This window comes from Phoxinus phoxinus, assembly GCF_949152265.1.
Source record: "Phoxinus phoxinus genome assembly, chromosome: 3".
Lineage (NCBI taxonomy): Eukaryota > Metazoa > Chordata > Actinopteri > Cypriniformes > Leuciscidae > Phoxinus > Phoxinus phoxinus.
In genome coordinates, this window is record NC_136878.1 from 23633333 (window position 1) to 23653252 (window position 19920).

Genomic DNA, 19920 nt, shown 5'->3' on the forward strand with positions numbered 1-19920 from the left:
AGTCGTACACACTATACAAAGTGCAAGAGCCTCTTCCACTCGCTCACTTTATAGTAATAAATGGCGAGTCTTTGAAGGATGGTGCGGAGGGAGTCATATTGTCCCTTTTCAATGTTCAGTGAGGGACATATTATGTTTCCTCCAGGATCTGTTAGATAAAGGGAAAGCTTTTTCTACGATAAAGGTATACTTAGCGGCTATATCTGCTTGTCATGTGGGTTTTGGTGACAAGACAGCAGGTCAGCACCCTTTAATAAGTCGCTTTATGAAGGGGGCACGACGTAAGAGGCCAGTGGCCAGGCGGATGGTCCCATTGTGGAATTTGTCTACGGTTTTCTCAACACCCTTTTGAGCCATTGGAAGCTATAGGGTTAAAGTTTCTCTCTCTAAAGACAGCACTGCTGTTAGCGCTGGTGTCAGCTAAGAGGGTGAGTGACTTACAGGCTCTGTCAGTCAGCCCGTCTTGTCTGCAGTTTTCTCCAGGGTTTACAAGGGTTTCCTTTTGCCCTAACCCTGCTTTCGTACCTAAAGTAGTGGACTCGTCGTATAGATGTCAAAGTCAAACTACAGAACTTGCAGCTTTTCACCCTCCTCCGTTCTCTTCTCCGGAGGATAGGAGGTTGAATTCCTTGTGTCCTGTACGGGCGCTTCGTGTGTACCTGGAAAGGACAGCAGGTTATGAAAAAAAAAACGACCAGCTGTTTGTGGCATGGGCTACTCCTCACAAAGGGAAGCCATTGTCACATCAGCGACTGTCCCATTGGATTGTAGAAGCTATTTCTCTAGCATATAAATGCGGAGGTTCCCAACCTCCCGAAGGCTTAAGGGCCCACTCCACTAGGGGCATGGCTACATCATGGGCCTTACTTATGGCGCTTTTCCACTGCATGGTACGGTACGGTTCGGTACGGCACGGCACGCTTTGGCGCTTTTCCACTGCATGGTATGGTACGGCTCGGTTCGGTACGGCTCACTTATGGCGCATTTCCACTGCATGGTACTGTACGGCACGGCTCGCTTCGGCCCGCTTTAAATGGTACCACCTCTGTTGAGGTTCCAAGCGTACCGTACCGATACTAAATGTGACGTGAAAACACTGCAGATCACTGATTGGTCAGACAGAATCATCACTTCAGCCTCATTGTATTTGCGACACGAGACACTAAACCCGCTAGATTTAAATAGCCAGACAACAGCCAACGCGTTTTTAGAGTATTTACTTGACAAAAGAAGTAAAAAAAATCAAACAAGGAATGGTTGAATCGTGGTCAGTGGACGAGGTGCAGACGTTCCTCTCGTTGGTTGCCGAGGAGCGGATACAGCGAGAGCTGGATGGGGCAACACGGAATGAAAAAGTGTTCCAAGAAGTAGCACAGCTCTTAGCCGCACACGGCTACCACCGGACCTACAAACAGTGTAGGGACAAATTAAAAAAACTAAAAAGTGACTACCGAGCCAGTAGAGGTATTATTATTAACTATTAACGATCAGTCCCACCCACTTTGAAGCGGTACTAACTGCAGTGGAAAAGCAACCGAGCTAAAGCAAACCGAACCGTGCCGTGTCGAGTCGTACTACGCAGTGGAAAAGCGAAGCGAGCCGAACCGTTCCGCGCCGAGTCGAACCGTACCGAGTCAAACCGTACCGAGCCGAACCAAGCCGTACCATGCAGTGGAAAAGCGCCATTAGGGGAGCTTCGGGCCAGGAGATCTTCGTTAGGGGTTGACCTGAGTGATGTAGGTGGGGGCGGAGCCTGATCTCAGGTCGGCCTATCTGTCAAAGACAGACGTGGTGGCATAGGAGCTTCCGTAGTTGGTCACGCCCAAAGCGATTCTCCATAGTGAAACAACTCACTCAGTTATCAAAGAACCTGGGATTACATTTATTAACCCATCGTTTCCTTTATTTCTCAGTGCATTTGTTTTATATATGGCTATTACTGTCATGGGATTCATATTATAACTATTATTATTATGTAGTGTGATGTAGACAGACACTATAACTAAAAGAGGTTGGAGTTTTTCTTTGTTCAATTTGCACACTGGATGTGTAATTAGTTTTATTAAATTAAAAAACACAAAACACACAAATTGTAGCTGTCAACTTTATTTGAACTTTTGTGTCCTTTTGGAAGCTTGACTTTTGTTGTCGCCATTCATTGTAATTGCATGGAAAAGACCATCCCAGATCTTTTGTTCCACTGAAGAAATTCATACCGTTTTAGCACGACATTAGGGTGAGTAAATAACAGATTTCTTTAGGGTTTAGGCTGGGTTCAAATGGATTTTCTTTTTTATTAGTTTTGATTGGTTCTTGAAGTCCCAAGATCTTTGACTCTGTGTTTTCAGAAGTCATGGCCTCCACTACTGAATCTATACTGCAGCCCTATGGCAAAATAAGTCATATTTTGCATACCCGCACACTCCAGACCAGGGGTCTCCAACACGCCGCTTGCGAGCTATTAGTAGCTCGTGGCCTGATTGGAGGAAGCTTACCAAGACATTCTTTTCATTCAAGCAGAGTGAGCTAATATGGACAGTATTAGCTAGAAACTCTTGTTTGCATCAGGATGAGTCAAGACTGCATTCAAGCCAAGAAAAGAAAAACATTATTTTCATGAGGAATGAGAGAGTGAGTTTTTCTTTACAAATGTAGGTGAAAGATGTGTGTGCCTAATTTGCAGCGCTAGCAACAGTAAAAGCTTGTTATAACTGGAGCCTCTTGACTTTTCCCCTACCAAGTTGCTCTTTTAAAATTCAGAACAAGTACAGTTTCATATTTTATTTATCATTAAAATCATATTTGATTATCGCGATCTGAAAAACACTGTCCAGCATTAAGCAAAGTTAGCAACAGTCTCACGCAGGCACAGAATGCAGAGTGCTGGGAGAAATTATATGAAAGAATGGATGAATTAATGAATTCTGCAAATGTATCTCTAAGGGGAACCGACTTTGTTTACAGAGGTTACCTACTATCAGAGAGTGGTGTTACATTTTCATTTAGCGTGTCTGCCGTTTTTCTCCAGGCCAATGCGAAAATTGGACCACATTTTTGTTAATTTTAACCTGTTGAGGGAAAATAAGCTAATGTGCATTCTAAAAATCTCAACACTTAAGATAATAAGGTAGCCTGTGTAGAATTTTTTTTGTTTATGAATTGTTAATGGACCAGATAAAATGCCTATAATTTATCATTTTGAGTCATCCTTTTAATTTAATGATTTTAAGGCTGAAATGTGAGGGTTATCATTTTATAAAACTTCACATTTTAAAGGCAACGACTTTGCAGGTATGAACTTGTGCTCTTTCATGGGCCTTCATCTTGTTTTTGGCCTTTTCACCGAAGATGTTCACAGAGTTTGTGTGTCTGTGCATATTTGTCTTCTTGGATGTACCTGAGCTGCTTGCTTGACTGAAATTAAATTTGACAATGGGTTGGTTCACGTGCTCCTCACTGAGCTCATGAGGATCTGCGTTTGTAGTGGCCACTGCCAGCCACTTTAAGTCTCATCTATAATGCACATTCTGTCCCTGGGTTCAGTGAAGCCCTCTCTGCCCCTCTCAGATACTGTCGTCCCACCTGTCTACTCCAAACACTCTTCTCAACAAGATTAGAAACATGGAAAATTCCAGTGTCATGGTTTGAAATGCAAATCAAGTTTCTTTCATGTCAGCTTCATTTGGATGAGGGTGGCTTTTGATGGGGTCACAACCCAGATTCCAGGTTTTCTAGAAACAGATTTAAATCAGAAGATCCAAATGAAAGATGGCTTACCCTCCTTGCATCCGCTAATCGGCCGCTATTATCTGTAATACCTTAATGGAGAATCCATAGTAGCTCGAGATGGTGGGGGGTGAGTCAGAAGAAAGTAGAAAAGCATTCATTTTTATTTTGTGAGTGGTTAATTTGCTGTTGTGTCCATTAGTGTTCCTACACTGATTAACTTCTAATGAAGGCTTGTGTTAACAGATTCACTGTCCAGTTTATCACTTCAGACAGTAACGCATCTGTTCTGAGCCGCAGGCTTACAGCTAGAAGCACCATGTGTCCTTTTAAAATGCTGTTTATCTTTTCCAAACACTGTTTTAGCTAAAGATCAGTAAATGTGAGTTGGAAAGGTATATCCTTGTGATTTTTGCTTATTTTGAGGTTTTCCTGTGCACTAATCTCTTGCTGTTTGATCATAATGGTGTGCTCACTGAACATTTATCCCCTGCTGTCATGAAGCCTGTGTGCTGTTTTACCTGACCTGTGCTTTTGAGATACTGGTAGAATTAACCCGCTGATGGCCTCTGATGATCTTTCTATCTCTAAGCCCAGCTTATAGCAGGATCCACAGCAGGCCATGTGAACTTGTACACTGTTTGTTGTAGATGTTTGAGCACATAAAAGTTAAGAGAGGCTGCCAACAATGACTGCACTTTCATTTTGGGTGAGTATGCAGATTATATTATATAGTAATAAAAATAAACCAACAAAACTGACATACTGTTTGGGGTCAGTTGAACACATGATAAGATCGTTATTGTCCCTTTTAAACTAAGTCAAAGTAAAAAACAGTAATATTGTAATGTAATATTTAAATTATTATTGATTTTAAAATAGCTGTTTTTTTTATAATTTTAATATTTTTTTTAATTACGGTATTCCTATGCTGGCAAAGCTGTAAACTAGTGTTTTTCCATGATGCATCGCCACACCCAATCATGCTTTATGCTTATTGGCTCACTGACGTTGATAAGATTAACCCCTTAGGTATTGAAATCTGGTACTGTAGGTAGGACAAGAGATTTTTTTGATACTCAATGGTATCGAGGCAATTCGGTCAGTGCCTAAAAAGTATCGAACTCGATACTCCGCCCTAATGATGGGGGAGTGAAAGAGAGTGAGCAAGAGGGAGATTTGAAGAAAGACTTAGAAAGAGATGGCTGAGAGACATTACAAAAGAAAAAAATCGATAAAATTTATATTGGTAAATATCAGAGGAATATTACTGAAAAAATAAGGGTTATGATCAGGCAAGATTAGATTAATATTAGAAAATCTTTCCAGCGCTGCACGTTAGAGGGCGAGAAGTCCTGAAAATGGATGCCGAGGTTGCATTGTTTCTTCTCCATATGCGTGTAACATTGGTTTTGCTATCTTTCACAGAACTAAGATATGTGTCGTAATCTAACAGGACAGGGTTGAGTGTCAGTGTTTGTCTGGAGCTGGTGTGCTGCTGGTGACTAACAATGAATTCTTCCTTGTAAAGCCTACTCGTGTGTACTGTATGTTAATTTATTTCCCTCCTTGTGACCTTGTCGTTTGTTTGTCAACTTTGCTTGCTTTATTTTTCACAAATAATTATTGTTTGGGTTGATTTCAAAAATATAAGTGTTTCTACAAAAAGTGCATACTGCGCCTTTAAAATATTCATTTCTTTTTACAAATCTTACTGTCCCCAAACTTTTCAACAGTATTATAATATTTCTTGCTTGTTTATAATGTTAGCTGTAAGGTAAGTGTGTTCCATTAACCTATAAACTGTGTAAATGTCATATTTAAATGGAAAATTTATATAAATTTGACTCAAAAGAAACGCAAATTTGACGCAAAACACAGTGAGGTGAAGGGCCACCATATGCCACTCAGACAGAGAGAAAGGGGGAGCTCATGGTCAAGGTCACTTATTTATATAGCACCTTAAAACAACATTACTGCTGACCAAGGTGCTTCACAAAACACAATAAAAAAACAGTCGTACAAAAATACATAGCATAAAATTTAACTCACTAAGACTACATTATCCACAATTTCCAATAGTGGACGGCACAAAAGAACAGAGAGAATGACGCGCACTTGGTCACGTTTTCAAATGTTGTAGCATATCCAGAAAGTGATTTAATAAGTGAAAGTACATCTATTCTGATTTGTTGTCAGCACTTTTAACGAAGATGGACATAATCGCAGAAACGAATGTGATAGCTCTTTCATTTCCTCTCTGTCTCCTCTTTGACATGTGCTGTCACGGCAGTGGGTAAAGAGCCCCGCGGTGGAGTTTGTGCCCTGCTTGCGCCGCCTAGCTAGCTATGTTTTGAAAAGACCTGTCTCTCATAATGGACATCAGTGAGAAATGCTTCACTATTATACAACACTGAGGAACAGGAGGGATGGTCTTTAATGTTCAAGACAATCGTACTTGGGTTTTAGATTTCTTGTGTCTGCAGTCGTGTTGTATTTGATGCCAGGTCATTAAACTCTTATATCTCTCTCACTCACTAGCTCTCTGCAGTCAGCAATGGCAAGCCAATTTAACTTTTTTTTCTGTCCTTAAATCTAACTAGCAAATGTTTTTGTTATAATACTTTTTTTTAAATTATTAATAGTAAGTAGTCAGATAGTGACTAGTGTCATTTTCAATTGCCCTATTTAGTATATATTCAATATTACTTATTCTATAAGTATAAGGAATAATTGACGATGGGCCTTTTACACCTCGGGTGTGCATTATTTTTCAATAATTGAATGGCCTGGAGTCAAATATTCCACTTAAACTAGTTTCCACACCTCAAAACATTGTTCAGATGACGTATTTCAAGACATTTCTCATGTTTTTGTCCTTATAATGCCCTTGTGTGTAGGACTAATCTTCTCTTACACATCTAATATCAAACTGTTGCTAATTCCAAAACGTTTGGGGGGCGCAAACAATCTAAATTATTAATGCAGAACTGAATGTAGGCTAATTGTTAAATAACCATTTAACAGTGATAATAATGTATCATTAGCCTACTGCTTAGCTAAAAATGAAAAATTCAGCATTTAAAGCATGCCATAAGGTATTGGGCAATAGCCAAATGCTAAAGAAATCTGAATTGTTGGGCTAAATGGCGATGTATGGTATAATCTCAGTATTTAATTTTTTTTCTATTTGAATAAAAAAAAAACTATTTATTTTAAATATATATATTTCATATCCTGATCAATATTGTCCTACAAACAATGTTCATATTGAAGGCTATAAAACATAGTGAATGTAACCTTGCAGTCTATCCAAAAAAGGATAAAAAAAATCACATAACATTCTAACATTGCAACATTACAATCTAAAAACAAAATAATGCTTTTTAAAGAAGTAGTTATATTTACTAAACTTAAAATGAAAATAAATAAAAACAAAACTGATATCAATTCTAGCACATTTATGTTCACCAACAACAACAAATATTCAACAAATAATTTTTTAGCAAAAAATATTTATAATTTAGTGTTAATGTATATTTTAGTCAGAATTATTGTACTCCTATTCCATTGCGCTTTGTCTGTTCGGCGCGCATGCGCGGCGGCGCTCGTTCACGGAAGTTTAGCCTGCAGAAGCTCGTCCACTCCAGACAGCAAAATGGAAATATTCGCTTAACTTTCTAACGTTTACAGATGGAGAATATGTCCGTGGAATGTAAGTTATGCACAGGAAATTATTGGATGTCACATCATTATAAATAGAGGTATATTTGTTTCCGCCAATCGCTGCACAAGTGAAGCTTACGTATGTATGAAAAGGATGGTGATGTATGTACGAAAGCACGTTGGTGCGAGCCCTCCCGGAACCCATAGAGAATGTATTGCAGTGCCTGCAGTTCGAAAAAAAATAATCTTGTATGGAAGTCTATGGGAACACTGAAAGGGCGATTCTCGGCCAGAGTGAAATCGCCCAAAAAGAGGCGGTACTCCACCAAACGTGACTTGATGCTGATTGGACTATATCCAGCGGCAGAACAACAGTGACGGCTAGCGTAACTCTGCGGTTGAATGCGAATGTGATTGAAAAAGTCCCTTTCACACTTTGGTGGTGCGTCGCCCAATCGCCCTAATGAAGAAACCGCCCCTGCTAGTGAGTAATGTCAGGTAGCTTTTAAGTTGTTAAACTATTTTACTGATAAAATCATCAGAGCAGCGCTGACGACATGTTTCTGTTTGAGTGTGTGTCCGTACTGTGTGTATTTGTGCGTTTGGAGAGAGAGCGGGAGAAAGAGAGTGTGCTTTCAGAAAATAAATGATTAGTAATTAGTAATAAATTATAATAAACGTAATTTTGTGGGGAAAAACAGGGACATAATTTGATGTTTTTATCTTATTGTTTGCTATATTTATTTGCTTGGTCAGTGTAGTTGTGAATTTAGGTTATTTTGCTGTTGTGGGCTGTAAGGACCTTTTTGAAATAACTGAAATCATTTGGCGAAGTGATATAGACATGTAATGTGGTCAAGACCTGCCTGGAAATACTTTCCCTGAAAATAAGTGCACACCTTAGAACATTTAACCAATCAGATTCAAGCATTCAACAGCCCCGTAGTAACCAGAAGTAAATGGTTGATATCTAAAGCACAGATGTAACGAATACTAGAGAATTACTGAATACAGGGATTATTGGGTTGGCCTACTATTGTTATTTATTTATTTCTTAAAGCACTATTAACATACAATCGAAAGTAGTTAATTGAATGAATGTTAATACGGCTTGCCATAGTCCGCCTGCATTCAAACAAGGTGGCACTAGCTGAACATCCAGTGCACCGACCGCGCATGCCTGTTCCCTGCGCTGACCGGACGAGACGGTGCCTATTTTTTTCCTCCCTCCATCATCATCCCCCCTCTGTCTTTCTCAGGAGATGATGCTCGGCTCAGGCACACCTGCTTTTCACCTCTCGGCTCAGGCTTAAGTGTCATTCCTCCCGGTTTTCCGCCAACCTTCGCTGCGGTATTCAGACAGAGCTGCCTGTGTCGGCGGCTGATCCTCCTCTTTATAATTTGCTCTTCCTCCTCCCTGCTCTCGGTGAGGGCTGCCGGGGATGGAAGCCCGCGCTGGTCGCCTCTTCATGGACTCGCTCTTGACGGCTATTCTCATTCGCGCTGTATCTCAGAGGTGCTGACTGGAAAAACATGCCGTTGAAATGGAAAAGCGGTTCGCCCGTAAGCTGGAAATTTCCCGTACCCGTCCTTAAAACGTCCAGGTCCTCCCCACTCTCGCCTGCATATATGTAAGTAAGAGCAATATTATCGCGTCGAAGTGTGTGTGTGTGTGTGTTTTAAAATTATTGTTTATTTTCCGTCTTTAGACATTCATTAAGGATGCTGTGCTTGTTTCGAGGTCGGTGTCGCCTCCCCTCGTTTCTCTGTAACCTAATTGTGAACGTTTAGAGAGACCCATTTTATAACGTTTAGCGTCTTTCCTCTCGCCGCTTAGTTCTCTACATCCACGGAGGATTTTCATGTGCTTTCTCTCTTTCTCTATTCTCTCCGTATCCTTCCCGAGGCTGTTTTTAGCTCTAGTACGCACCGGGCCGAGATAACAGCCGGTGAAGAATCTTTTGTCCTGGCGTGTCGTGCGCCCTGGGTTTGATCGCTTGTGTTGTGGTGCGGTGGGTGGGGGCCCGGGGCCCGATGGGCTGCTGATGCTGGATGATAGACGGAACATGACCGCTAGCGCTTCCGCTCCTCTTAATCCTTGCTCAGGCATGTTTAATACACCAATGCACGACGAACTTTAAATGTGAAAAGCCGCAGTTTGTATTTAACATTATAAACAGATCCTCTTTTGTGGACCAGTGCGCACTAGAGTGTTGGTCATCAGTAGGCTACCCAGTTTAAACAAACCGCTTAAAAAAAACGTCTGTTACAATTGCAAAGCCTTTTAAAATTGTAAAGGTTTTCTTAACTCGTGTAGGTATTGTTGTCAACACGACTTCCAACCAATGCAGCATCAAGCCAATCATTTTAATAAGACACATTAAAAATTACATTTAATTTTTTGTCAGCAGACATTTACATTTTATTGGATTAATTGGATATTTCTGTATGTTCAAGATGTGTGAAACATATTCTTATATATTCTATCATGAATTAATGAAATGAAAAAATTGTAGGCTATATTATTCAGTTCATGTTGATTTGTATAGCGCTTTTCAAAATACACATTGTTTTAAAGCAGAAATGCATGTTTCAAATGTTACAATCAAGAAGCTAGAGGTGACTGAGTCGAGGGAAAAATTTGGGATGAGGGTCCAAGTAATGTGGATGGTTAAAGTCATGTTAAACAGGCAAAATAGTGCTATCCTTCTATACGCGTTATTACAGCTTGTGATCATAATGATTGCAATAAAAGTATATTTGAACGTTTTGAATGTACATCTAATATCATATACATTTAATCTGACTCCTATACCATCTCTAATAAGACCATACTACTAGTTATCTCTTTTTATTCATTTTAGATCTTAATTTTCCTCTGGCACAAAGTTGAGCCAGCGAGAGTTTAAGGGTGCTGCTCTCGCTTACTAATCATAGGCTATATCAGTCTTCGTCTGAAAGTGGTTTTGCTAGTTCTGAGTAAGGTTCATTGTCTTTTTTTGTTTTGTTAATAGTTTCTCGTTCTTTGTGCCTCTCTAGCCATAGATCTGTTGTGCATATACTGTCTTCATAAACATAGGTTATTGATTCTCCAGGGGAATTTATTTGTCTTCTGTATCTTCTAAATTTTAAGGTTTGGGGTTGTGTACAGTGTTGGGTTCCCTACCCTGCTGTCGCCCCTCCCAAAACCTTGCAAAAACAAAGTCTATTTTTACTGCTTTGGCTGTGTGTTGTGTGTGATTACAGGGTGGTGAGCTGTGGTCTCTGTATTTCTCAATAAGAGGAGAAATGCCTCTTGGACACATGAATCCTTCTCTCTTTTTGTGTGTTTTGAGACGAAATATTGAATGACAGGATGTTATTGTCAGCTGCTAAAAAATTTGAGAGAACTATAGTGAGAGTTTGCATGTTCACACCTAGGATAATAACTATAGCTAAGCTAACTATAAAGTTTTACTAGCTGATGAATGATAAAACCATTGACAGCCAATCAGAATCCACTCAGTTACTGAGCTTTAGTATTTAAAGTGGCAGAAAACAACTGCAGGGCATGGTTATAATAAACAGCACAGTATCATATTAAAATAGAAAGCACATTACGCTAATTAGGCTGTACAATTAATTGAAATAAAACTAAAATCACGATATGATTGTGATTTATCGTATTGCAAAGGCTGCAATTTAAAAATGTCAAAAATGTTTGATGGTTGAAGGGGTCATGAACTGGATTGTTTTATTATTTTATAATGTTGCCTGGGGTGCCCTTATAATGTTAGTATGATTTTTACATCAAAAATGGTCATAATTTAGAAATAAAAGGCATTTTTCCAAGCTGATTTTAGCCTCTGATTTGAACGCTCTGTTTTAAGGGGCGTGTCTATGTGAGACCCACTGCTGTGATTGGCTGACGTGTCTGTTTATGAAGTAGCTAGTATTACATGTGGAACTCTCTCGAAAACTTTTACTATGTTTTTTTACTATTACAGCAATCGAGATTAACGAATTGTGAAAAGTATTGTTTAAAGCATTATATTTAAATCTATCCCATCGGTTGCAGTGATGAGCTCTGAGCAGATGATAGACAGTCTGTTGATCGAATGAATGAAAAGATCTTATCGCAACGCAATTTCTGCACTCTCACAAATGCTTTCACAAAATAACAATGCAAACACGATGTAAATACAGTAAAAGCTTCGTTGTGCTGTGAAACAGCGGCACAATATTTCGTAAACGGCATGTTTATTGCTTGGTAGCTCGATCTGGTTTAGCAATTATCATCTCGTAGGCCTATGTTATTTAGCTATTGCATGTAATGCGTAAATCGGTGGGCGGGGCTAACAGTCAGTCAGTGTTGAAGTAGGCGTTGATCTTCTTCTGCGGAGGCCGTGTTTGATACCCTTTGACATCATAGATTCCCACTTTGAAAAACCTGTCTTTTGCTGTGCCTGCATGATGTCAATAAAAGCTTTTATTGAACTAACAAAGAAGTTTTCAGTTCTGAAACGTATAGGATATTTTTATATTCTGATGACCTCTTATATGTCAAAAGCTCAAGGAAATTTTTATTTCTCAGTTCATCACCCCCTTAAAGGATAATTCTGGTATTTAACACCTTGAGTCTATATTGTAGTTTGTTTTGGATGAACAAGAGTGGTGGACAACATTTTTTTGACAATGGTTCCTCTCTCGAGTTTTTTACTAAAATAGAATTGGCCATGGACCCATTTAACATTGGAGTCAATGGCCATGTCCGAAAATGTCATTAAAACAGCCAATAATGTTAGTTTACAAAACTGTTAAACTCACCGAGTGGTTAGTGGTGTTCGTTGATGATTATAAACAATATATCGTCGCAATATATGATTCCAATCCGTTTATTTTGCTATAGTGGAACTATTTTTTCAGACACTTCACAACCGTGTAACTTCCTCAATTTTTGAATCTGAAGCGTTAGCACACTCCCAACCACTTGATGGCGATAACCGATGTTTATGTCTCGCGGGACACTCACGTTCACAGTCGAGTTCAACTTCATATTGCACTGGTCAGTGGTCACGTCTTTCAATATGGTTAGAATTTGTGTGGTCAAAAACTGCGGTAAAGTTCCTAAAAAATTTTTTTATTTCGCTTACTCTCCCTGAGCACAGTTGCTCTGCTCGCTAGCCTTATGAGAAACGGAAGCGAGCAAAAAGACTACATCGACCAAATGTAAACAGCCCCCTTTCCGTTACCGGTAGCGCATTTGTATTAACGAGCACTCAGTCCTTCAACAGAATTCAATGGGATTTTACAAAATGACGAATAAAACACGACAGAAACTGTATTTCGCAACACTTTTTGTTTCTGGAACATCAACTAACATCACTAATCACTCGGTGAGTTGCACAGTTTTGTAAACGAAAATTATTGGCTGTTTTAATGACATTTTCGGACATGCCCATTGACTCCAATGTTAAATGGGTCCATGGCCAATTCTTTTATAGTCAAAAACTCGAGAGAGGAACCATTGTCAAAAAAAATTTGTCCACCACTCTTGTTCATCCAAAACAAACTACAATATAGACTCAAGGTGTTAAATACCGGAACTATCCTTTAAGGCTTGAATATTGTGAAATTAAGACTCCATAATTAGTATATTTTACCATTGTAATGTAAAATAAAAATGTAAATAATTTTTCTTGAACACTTAATTTATTTTACAGTGATATATTACAATATCAATATTTTTTATTTTGGTTTAATAGTCATTTTGATATTTTATAAATATTTATATATTATATTTAATTGTGCAACTTAAATCGCAACTTCGTGCAAAATTGTGCTGCCCGAACGCGTGAATGGGACTTTCATTCAAGATGTGATTCTTCTGGTGCAAAAGTAATGTGTGAATGTCGTTTCAGTGTACTATATTGAAATGAATGTGTATGCGGTGTAAGGAAGGTAAGGATTCATTTAGTTGCTTGTACTTCTAAAGTGTTATCTCACCTCTAAATATACCCGCTGCCTGTTGTGAGGATTTCACGCTCGGTAGGGCAAAGGAGAGGTGTGCTCGCTAAAATTCTTGCAAAATACTCTTTTATTGTATTTATTTTATGAGTGGACAGAGTCAGAGCAAACCTGCACCCACCACAAAATCAAAGCACACAGTCCCAAGGACACATTCAAGAAAAAAAATTATCTTTATTTGTGACTTTAAGGATTCCTGGGCTTCAGCTTAAAAAGAGTGATGAAGAGTGACAGCCGGAGAGCTTCTGTCGCAGGGGGGAAGAGAATGACGCACACATGGGTGTGTGTTTGTGTTACCACAAGACGGTACACACGCAGTCGTGGCTGATCTAAAGTCCTGCTCATCTACTGCTAAAAGGACCTTGGCCTTGACCTTGTTTCACTTTTATAATGATGAAAACTTTGGAATTACAGTTGTCCAGGAATTTTAGGCTGTGTTTGCTTTGCTGCCAGCACTTTTCTGGTTTACTTTAGTCTCCTGTGAAGACAATGTCAATCACACAGAAATGTCGGCAAGAACTGACAGCAGTTCGTCCTTTTCACATTCACCTTTCACGTTGGATTTTTCGGTTTCAGCTTTTCTTCTCTACCTTGTGATCTCAGATGAAAGGATGAGATGTGTCAGACTTCTTGCTGCTGCAGATATAAAGAGGCCTGCTTTATTCATTTTTATGTTTTCTGAATTTTGTACACTAACTTTCAGTCAAAATTCTGTTTGGAAAAGACCACAAGCTATTTTATCTAAGCAAGCTTTGCATCTGGGTTTAGTCCATCATTGCTTTGGTCTGTTTTTAATCTTTGCCAGATTAAAGCTATTTTGAGATATCATTTAAAAAAAATGACCAGCTTCTCCACACTAAACTAAGAGTAAGGACAATGCCCTGTAATTATAATAATATCACAAACACAAATAATATCATAAACATTTAAACACTTGGGTATAGTTTTATATCTTTTTCCAAAATGTATTTTCCAAATTTGTTGACCTTAATGCAAATGTCCTTACCTTTTAAGTAAAAGTAAAAGTTTGTTTTTCTTAGAAGTGTTGTGGTCTGTTTTGAGTAATAATATAGTGGTACTAGTTGAAGTTCCGGAGTATATTTATTACAAACAGGCTGTAGCTATTTTGATCATGTGACCTCATCAGCTCCCCCATGTGCCACAGAATGACATGTGAGCAGGGTCCAAAATTAACTTTTTGCCACACCTGCCAATGGCGAGTGAATTGAGAATGTACTGTTCAAATATTTTTCCTGGATTTTTTTTTCTTTAAATCAATATATTTGTTCAAGGAATCATTAAATTAATCAAAAGTGACCATAAAGATACTCATAATGTTACCAAAGATTTCTGTTTCTTATAATTGCTGGATCCTAAAACAATTTTCAGTGTTTCCACAAAGCTATTAAGCAGCACAACTGTTTTCATCATTGATATTAATAAGAAATGTTTCTTGATTTACTAAATCAGCATATATGATTTCTGAAGGAGCATGTGACACTGAAGACTGGAGTAATGATGCTGAAAATTCAGCTTTTAAAATAGATTACAATTTAAAACAAGTTTTCTATTTTAATATTTCACAATATGACTGTTTTTACTGTATTTTTAATCAAATAAATTCAGCTTTGGTGGACTGCTTCAAAAACATTTAAACTTTTGAACAGTAGCGTAGCTCCTTGCATGTTTGTGACAAACAGTGCAGGTCAGTGTGTCAAACTGCACCAGTCACAATCTGCAGTTTGTCGTCACATGTAAGGATAAAAGAAAAATATCTGTACATTGTCATAGTAGGGAAAAAATAATCATAAAAATATTTCATAGCTGGTAAGAAATATTAATGCTGCACAATATTCCTGCCATTGCAGATGAGCTAAAGTTCATTTTGGGCCCTGCAGTTCTTAATAAAGCTACCAGCCAACTGGTAAGTAGCTCCCAATCCCAAAGCCATTTTTTACTTTAATTTTCATTTGGCAAGTGTTACATTTTAGGTGCTGCATGTGAGTGTGTGATTTTATTAATGGGATTATATTAAATAAGTTAGTGCTGCAGTAGCTCGTCGTATGCTGTAAGTCACTAATGCTCTTGTCTTGCCAGTCAGAATTGTAAAGTTTATTTCCTTGTGATATCTAATGTTAGTTATACTCCCACACCTTTATTCAAAACCATATTTATCATCTAATGAGTCAACACTTCCTCCAGCATTAACCTGGCAGAAGTGAGGAAAGGCAGCTGATTTTTCTCGCTTTCTCTTTTTGAATCTTTTTGTAATTATCCATCTTTATTTATTCACATCTGTTAAAATCTGGTTGTATCTAAGAGGAAATGCAGGAATCCAATTTTCACCTCAAGATCACCTCAGATGGGGGAAAGGAGTGATGAAGAAGGTTGGAGAGAGGTGGAGAGATTGGATAGAAAAAGAAAGATAAGGAGAAAACGAAAGGGAATGAGATCGGAGAAGGAAAGAGAAATAGGTGTTGTGAAGGTTGAGGATGTTTGGACAGAAGAAAATGGGATGGTGAAGTGGCGAAATGGAAGAAATGTAGTGCAAGAGGGAGGGTAAAATATGAAGAGATGAAGAAGAAAAAATGAAAGTGAAAAAAAGGCTGCCTTGAGTCACTCACTTTTTCACAAACACACACAAATTAAATAGAATAGATAATAATTTCTGATTGTAAAACAGATGCAGAACTTCTGCAGCAGATGGCTTGTGTTCATCTCCCTGCATGTGTAATAAAAATAAAAGTTTTGAACCCAGTTTAAGGTCGGAACAATTCATAATTGCAGCAGCTGGACGTCCCTGAGTGGGCATGTGATCGCATATAAAAACAGCTCCACATGTGCTCCATTGAGTCGGACATGATCCTCATGTTTACTAAAGCCATGCTGCAAATCTGAATCGTTGCAACTAAGCATATTGTTTCATTAAAAAGTCATTGAAGTGTTACAGACACAGATTTAGGTCACGTTTAAATGTGAATCTCTTTGATGAAGAAATGGTGTGCAGCCCTGGGTCAAGTACAGAGTGAATATTTTTCGACCATAGTTGGCATCATATGACGGTTTGTTTGAATCAATCAAAAATGTGCCAATGTAAGTTGGATAACAGACCCTTTCATGCGAACTGCAAATATGAGGCAGGGAGATGGATGTTGCTGGTTTCTCTCAATAACTAATGGAAACAGAACACATTATTTGATTAAATGAAGGTCTGTACAACATTTATGGGAGTAGCAACTCTTCAGCAGTACACAAGCACAAACAAACACACCGGACACGCTTCAGCACACACTTGTCCGTTAGGGCCTTTATGCACAATGTAAAATGGCAGCTGTGAGATGCATTTTTTATAGTTTGGGGAAATTAAGTGAAAAATGTCAAGCTGCAGGGATCTCAGTTTTTCCCACTTGGATACGTTGTTAGGTGTTTATTGCGTGACATTTATGCAGTATGGTACTATTTAGTGACTGTGACTTTAGTTGTATTTACACTGATCTGAAATTAGCCTCATCATGTAAACTTGGCTCACTCTCATTTGGTCATCAGTCATTTTGCCATCATTTATAAGTGTGTTTTTTTTTCTTCATAAATGGGTAATATTTGCCCCTTGAGCGGTTTATTTATTTATTTACTTTTAGTTAAGGCGTGTATTCTAACTATATAACATTTATCTTATATGGGAAAAAATATCAGTGTACTTCAGTGTATTTACATATTTCTCCTGGGCTGCCCCCAACTAAAGATTTTCCTAATCGGGGAGAATTAACCTCATAAGCGCACATTTTAAATTAAGCACGCAAAAAGCTTGCCACAGCAACACTGGCAAACATCATATGGACTATATCATATGGACTATAAGATCAGAACGCATACAAACAAAATTAATCCTATAATATAAATAGCCTATAATAAAAATACATTTGAAACGTTGGACATACAGTATAAATTAATAAATAATTGTACAGCAAACTGAAACGCGTAAAAGAGAAATATCAGTGCAAATCATAATCGACAGACAAGCAGCTTTAACACTGAATGAAAACTCGACTCCAAAAACAATCAAAATAGAATAAATAAAATATATCGCAGCAAACTGAAACACTATAATAATATGGACAATTAGGCTATAACTGACTCGCCGTCACTATATTTTTTTTCCCTCTGATCTCTGTCGACTTATATTATGAGAAGGGAACAACAGTTCATCCACGTTGGGGAGAAGTGAGCTCCGTGTCTTGCTAACAATTAAGCCGCAACACCGGCTTTTGAGAAGATGGATACGCTCCGATGGTGTGGAAGTTAGGTTACTGATTTAGCTTCCATGCTCCACACAAACGCGTGCATTTCCGCCCTAATATCGCATTTTTAAGGCCATGTAAAATTGCTAACGTTAGGCTACTACTACTTACATGTTTTAAATAAGTCATGTTTAAAGTCGCATGCCACCTTTTTTTGGTCATTTTTTTACCCTCTCAATGTTCCCACACTGGTTTTTCTGCCGGACATATTACCGCATGTACCAGCCGAGCACGTGAACGCAATGGCCAACCAGTTTAAGAATCCGTTCAACAGCGCTCACAATGCGAGAGAGAAATGCTGGTTCTTCACATTTTTTAAAGCAACACCAAAAGTATGATGCATGATTTTATGAAAGTATGATGTATTGCGACATCAGAAACGAAGAAAAACTAAATAACGACTATTGTAACGCTTGACGTAAAGCAAGTCAAATTTGTAGTTTTCCTATGTCTCATTAGAACTACAGAAACGCAACCCGATCTGGCAATCTTATATAGTGTGGTTATAGCAGATAGAGGACCGCGAAGGCAGAAGTGCCTTTTACCCTGTTACTACTTGATGAACCACTGAAACGATTTTGGAAACATTATTTTAAGGTACAAAACCTTCCTTTAGTGTTGCTTTAAATTGGTACCGAAGTCGGTGCTTTTGACAACACTAGCCTATAATAGAATATTAGGAAAATAAATCTGATATATTTGTTTAAAAAAACAGTGGGCTTTATAATGGGGTTCAGTTATTTGTGTACTTTCAATGGGAGTTTTGTCTTAGGCCCTTGTTCAGTTCTGACCCTGGCATTTACTGTTTTGATACTGCCTCCAATGGAGAGCAATTTATGAATGTGACTACAATAGTGTAGCAAGCAACTGATTATTGGAAGTATTCTAATGGTTCCCTTATAAGAACTCCAAATTAATTAGTCATTTAAAATGTATGCATTTTGCAGCAGAACCATTCTCTTCATGTGCATCATTTGGTATTACCCCCTTTGTACAGAAATGTCTGTCATGTCATCTGAGGTGCTTGAAAGATCTTGTTGCTTCATGTTAATCTGTCTGTATCTGCGCTCTTCATCAGTCAGCTGTCTCTGTATCATCACCCTTTCAATCAACACTCCGGTCTCCTCATTATATGGGGGATGAATCTGTTTCTGTGCATCACCAAGCAGATCTGAGTCGCCTTGTGAGTCACACACACCACGGCATGAAATCGTGCAGATCTTTCTGGAAATGCATTTTAAACAAACCAAAAAAATAACCACATTTCTGCCCACAAATTACACACACTTTGACACCAGAAGTGTGGAACCACACACACGCTCAACCTACACCCACATTAGATGATAAAAATGAATGGTGCATTAGTCACATTTCTGCAAGGATGCATTAAATTGATCAAAAGTGACAGTAAATACTTTTAATTAGTATTTTAAATACTTTTATATTATCACAAAATAAATTCTATTTAAATAAATGCTGTTCTATTTGTCAAAGAATCTTGGAAAAATGTATTATGGTTTCCACAAAAATATTAGGCAGCACAGCTGTTTTCAACATTTGCTAATAATAGGAAATGTTTCTTGAGCATCTAGAGTGCATATTAGAGTGCTTTCTAAAGGATCATGTGACACTGAAGACTGGAGTAATGATGCTGTAAAATTACATTTTAAAATATTCGAATAGAAAACAATTACTTTTAAATTGTAATATTTCAAATTGGATTTCATTTTACATAGAAATATTGTGGAGAACTATTATAGTTTTACTTTATAAAAAAAAAAAAAACCTTGGTGAGTATAAAAAAAAGAAAGCCTTTCAAAAACATTAAAAAGCTTAATGACCCAATTTTTTGAATGGTAGTCAAAGTGCCTTGACAAAAATCTGAGCTTCACATTTTGGCCTTGAAACCCTCTGAGGGTCTGTAAGTGCATTACTGCATTTCCTGTTCTTATAACCTGAGAAGAGAGTTGACATGATTTCCTGAGGTAATTGACAACATGACATTGATACAGTCGAAAGAGCTTAAGCTATTCCTGACAAATTCCTGTAACCCTTTCGTTTAATCGATAAATCGACACCTTGATCTCACATCACACTAATTTGAACATCAAAACTTAAAGTCTTGAGTCTGCAGTTCCTCTAACAGCAGGTATATGTTCCCTCCCTCAAGCCTTTTGTCCTAGATTTAAAGTCGTCCTTCACTATAATGTCTTTTTAGGAAGAA

General features: G+C 38.2%; 1 protein-coding gene across 6 annotated transcripts in view; it reads left to right on the forward strand.

Moving 5' to 3' along the window:
• The window catches only part of klhl13 (kelch-like family member 13), a 54083-nt gene that overhangs the window by 14417 nt on the left and 19746 nt on the right, over nt 1-19920 (forward strand). The window contains exon 1 of one of the 6 annotated variants that reach the window (XM_079608493.1): nt 8506-9023. The exons of 4 other annotated variants lie outside the window; for them this stretch is intronic. In XM_079608493.1, coding sequence (XP_079464619.1) covers nt 8926-9023 — 98 coding nt within the window. In that variant the 5' untranslated portion in view covers nt 8506-8925. Of the gene's footprint in view, nt 1-8505; nt 9024-19920 lie in introns of those variants that run through there. One more of the 6 variants, XM_079608490.1, reaches the window with a different exon arrangement.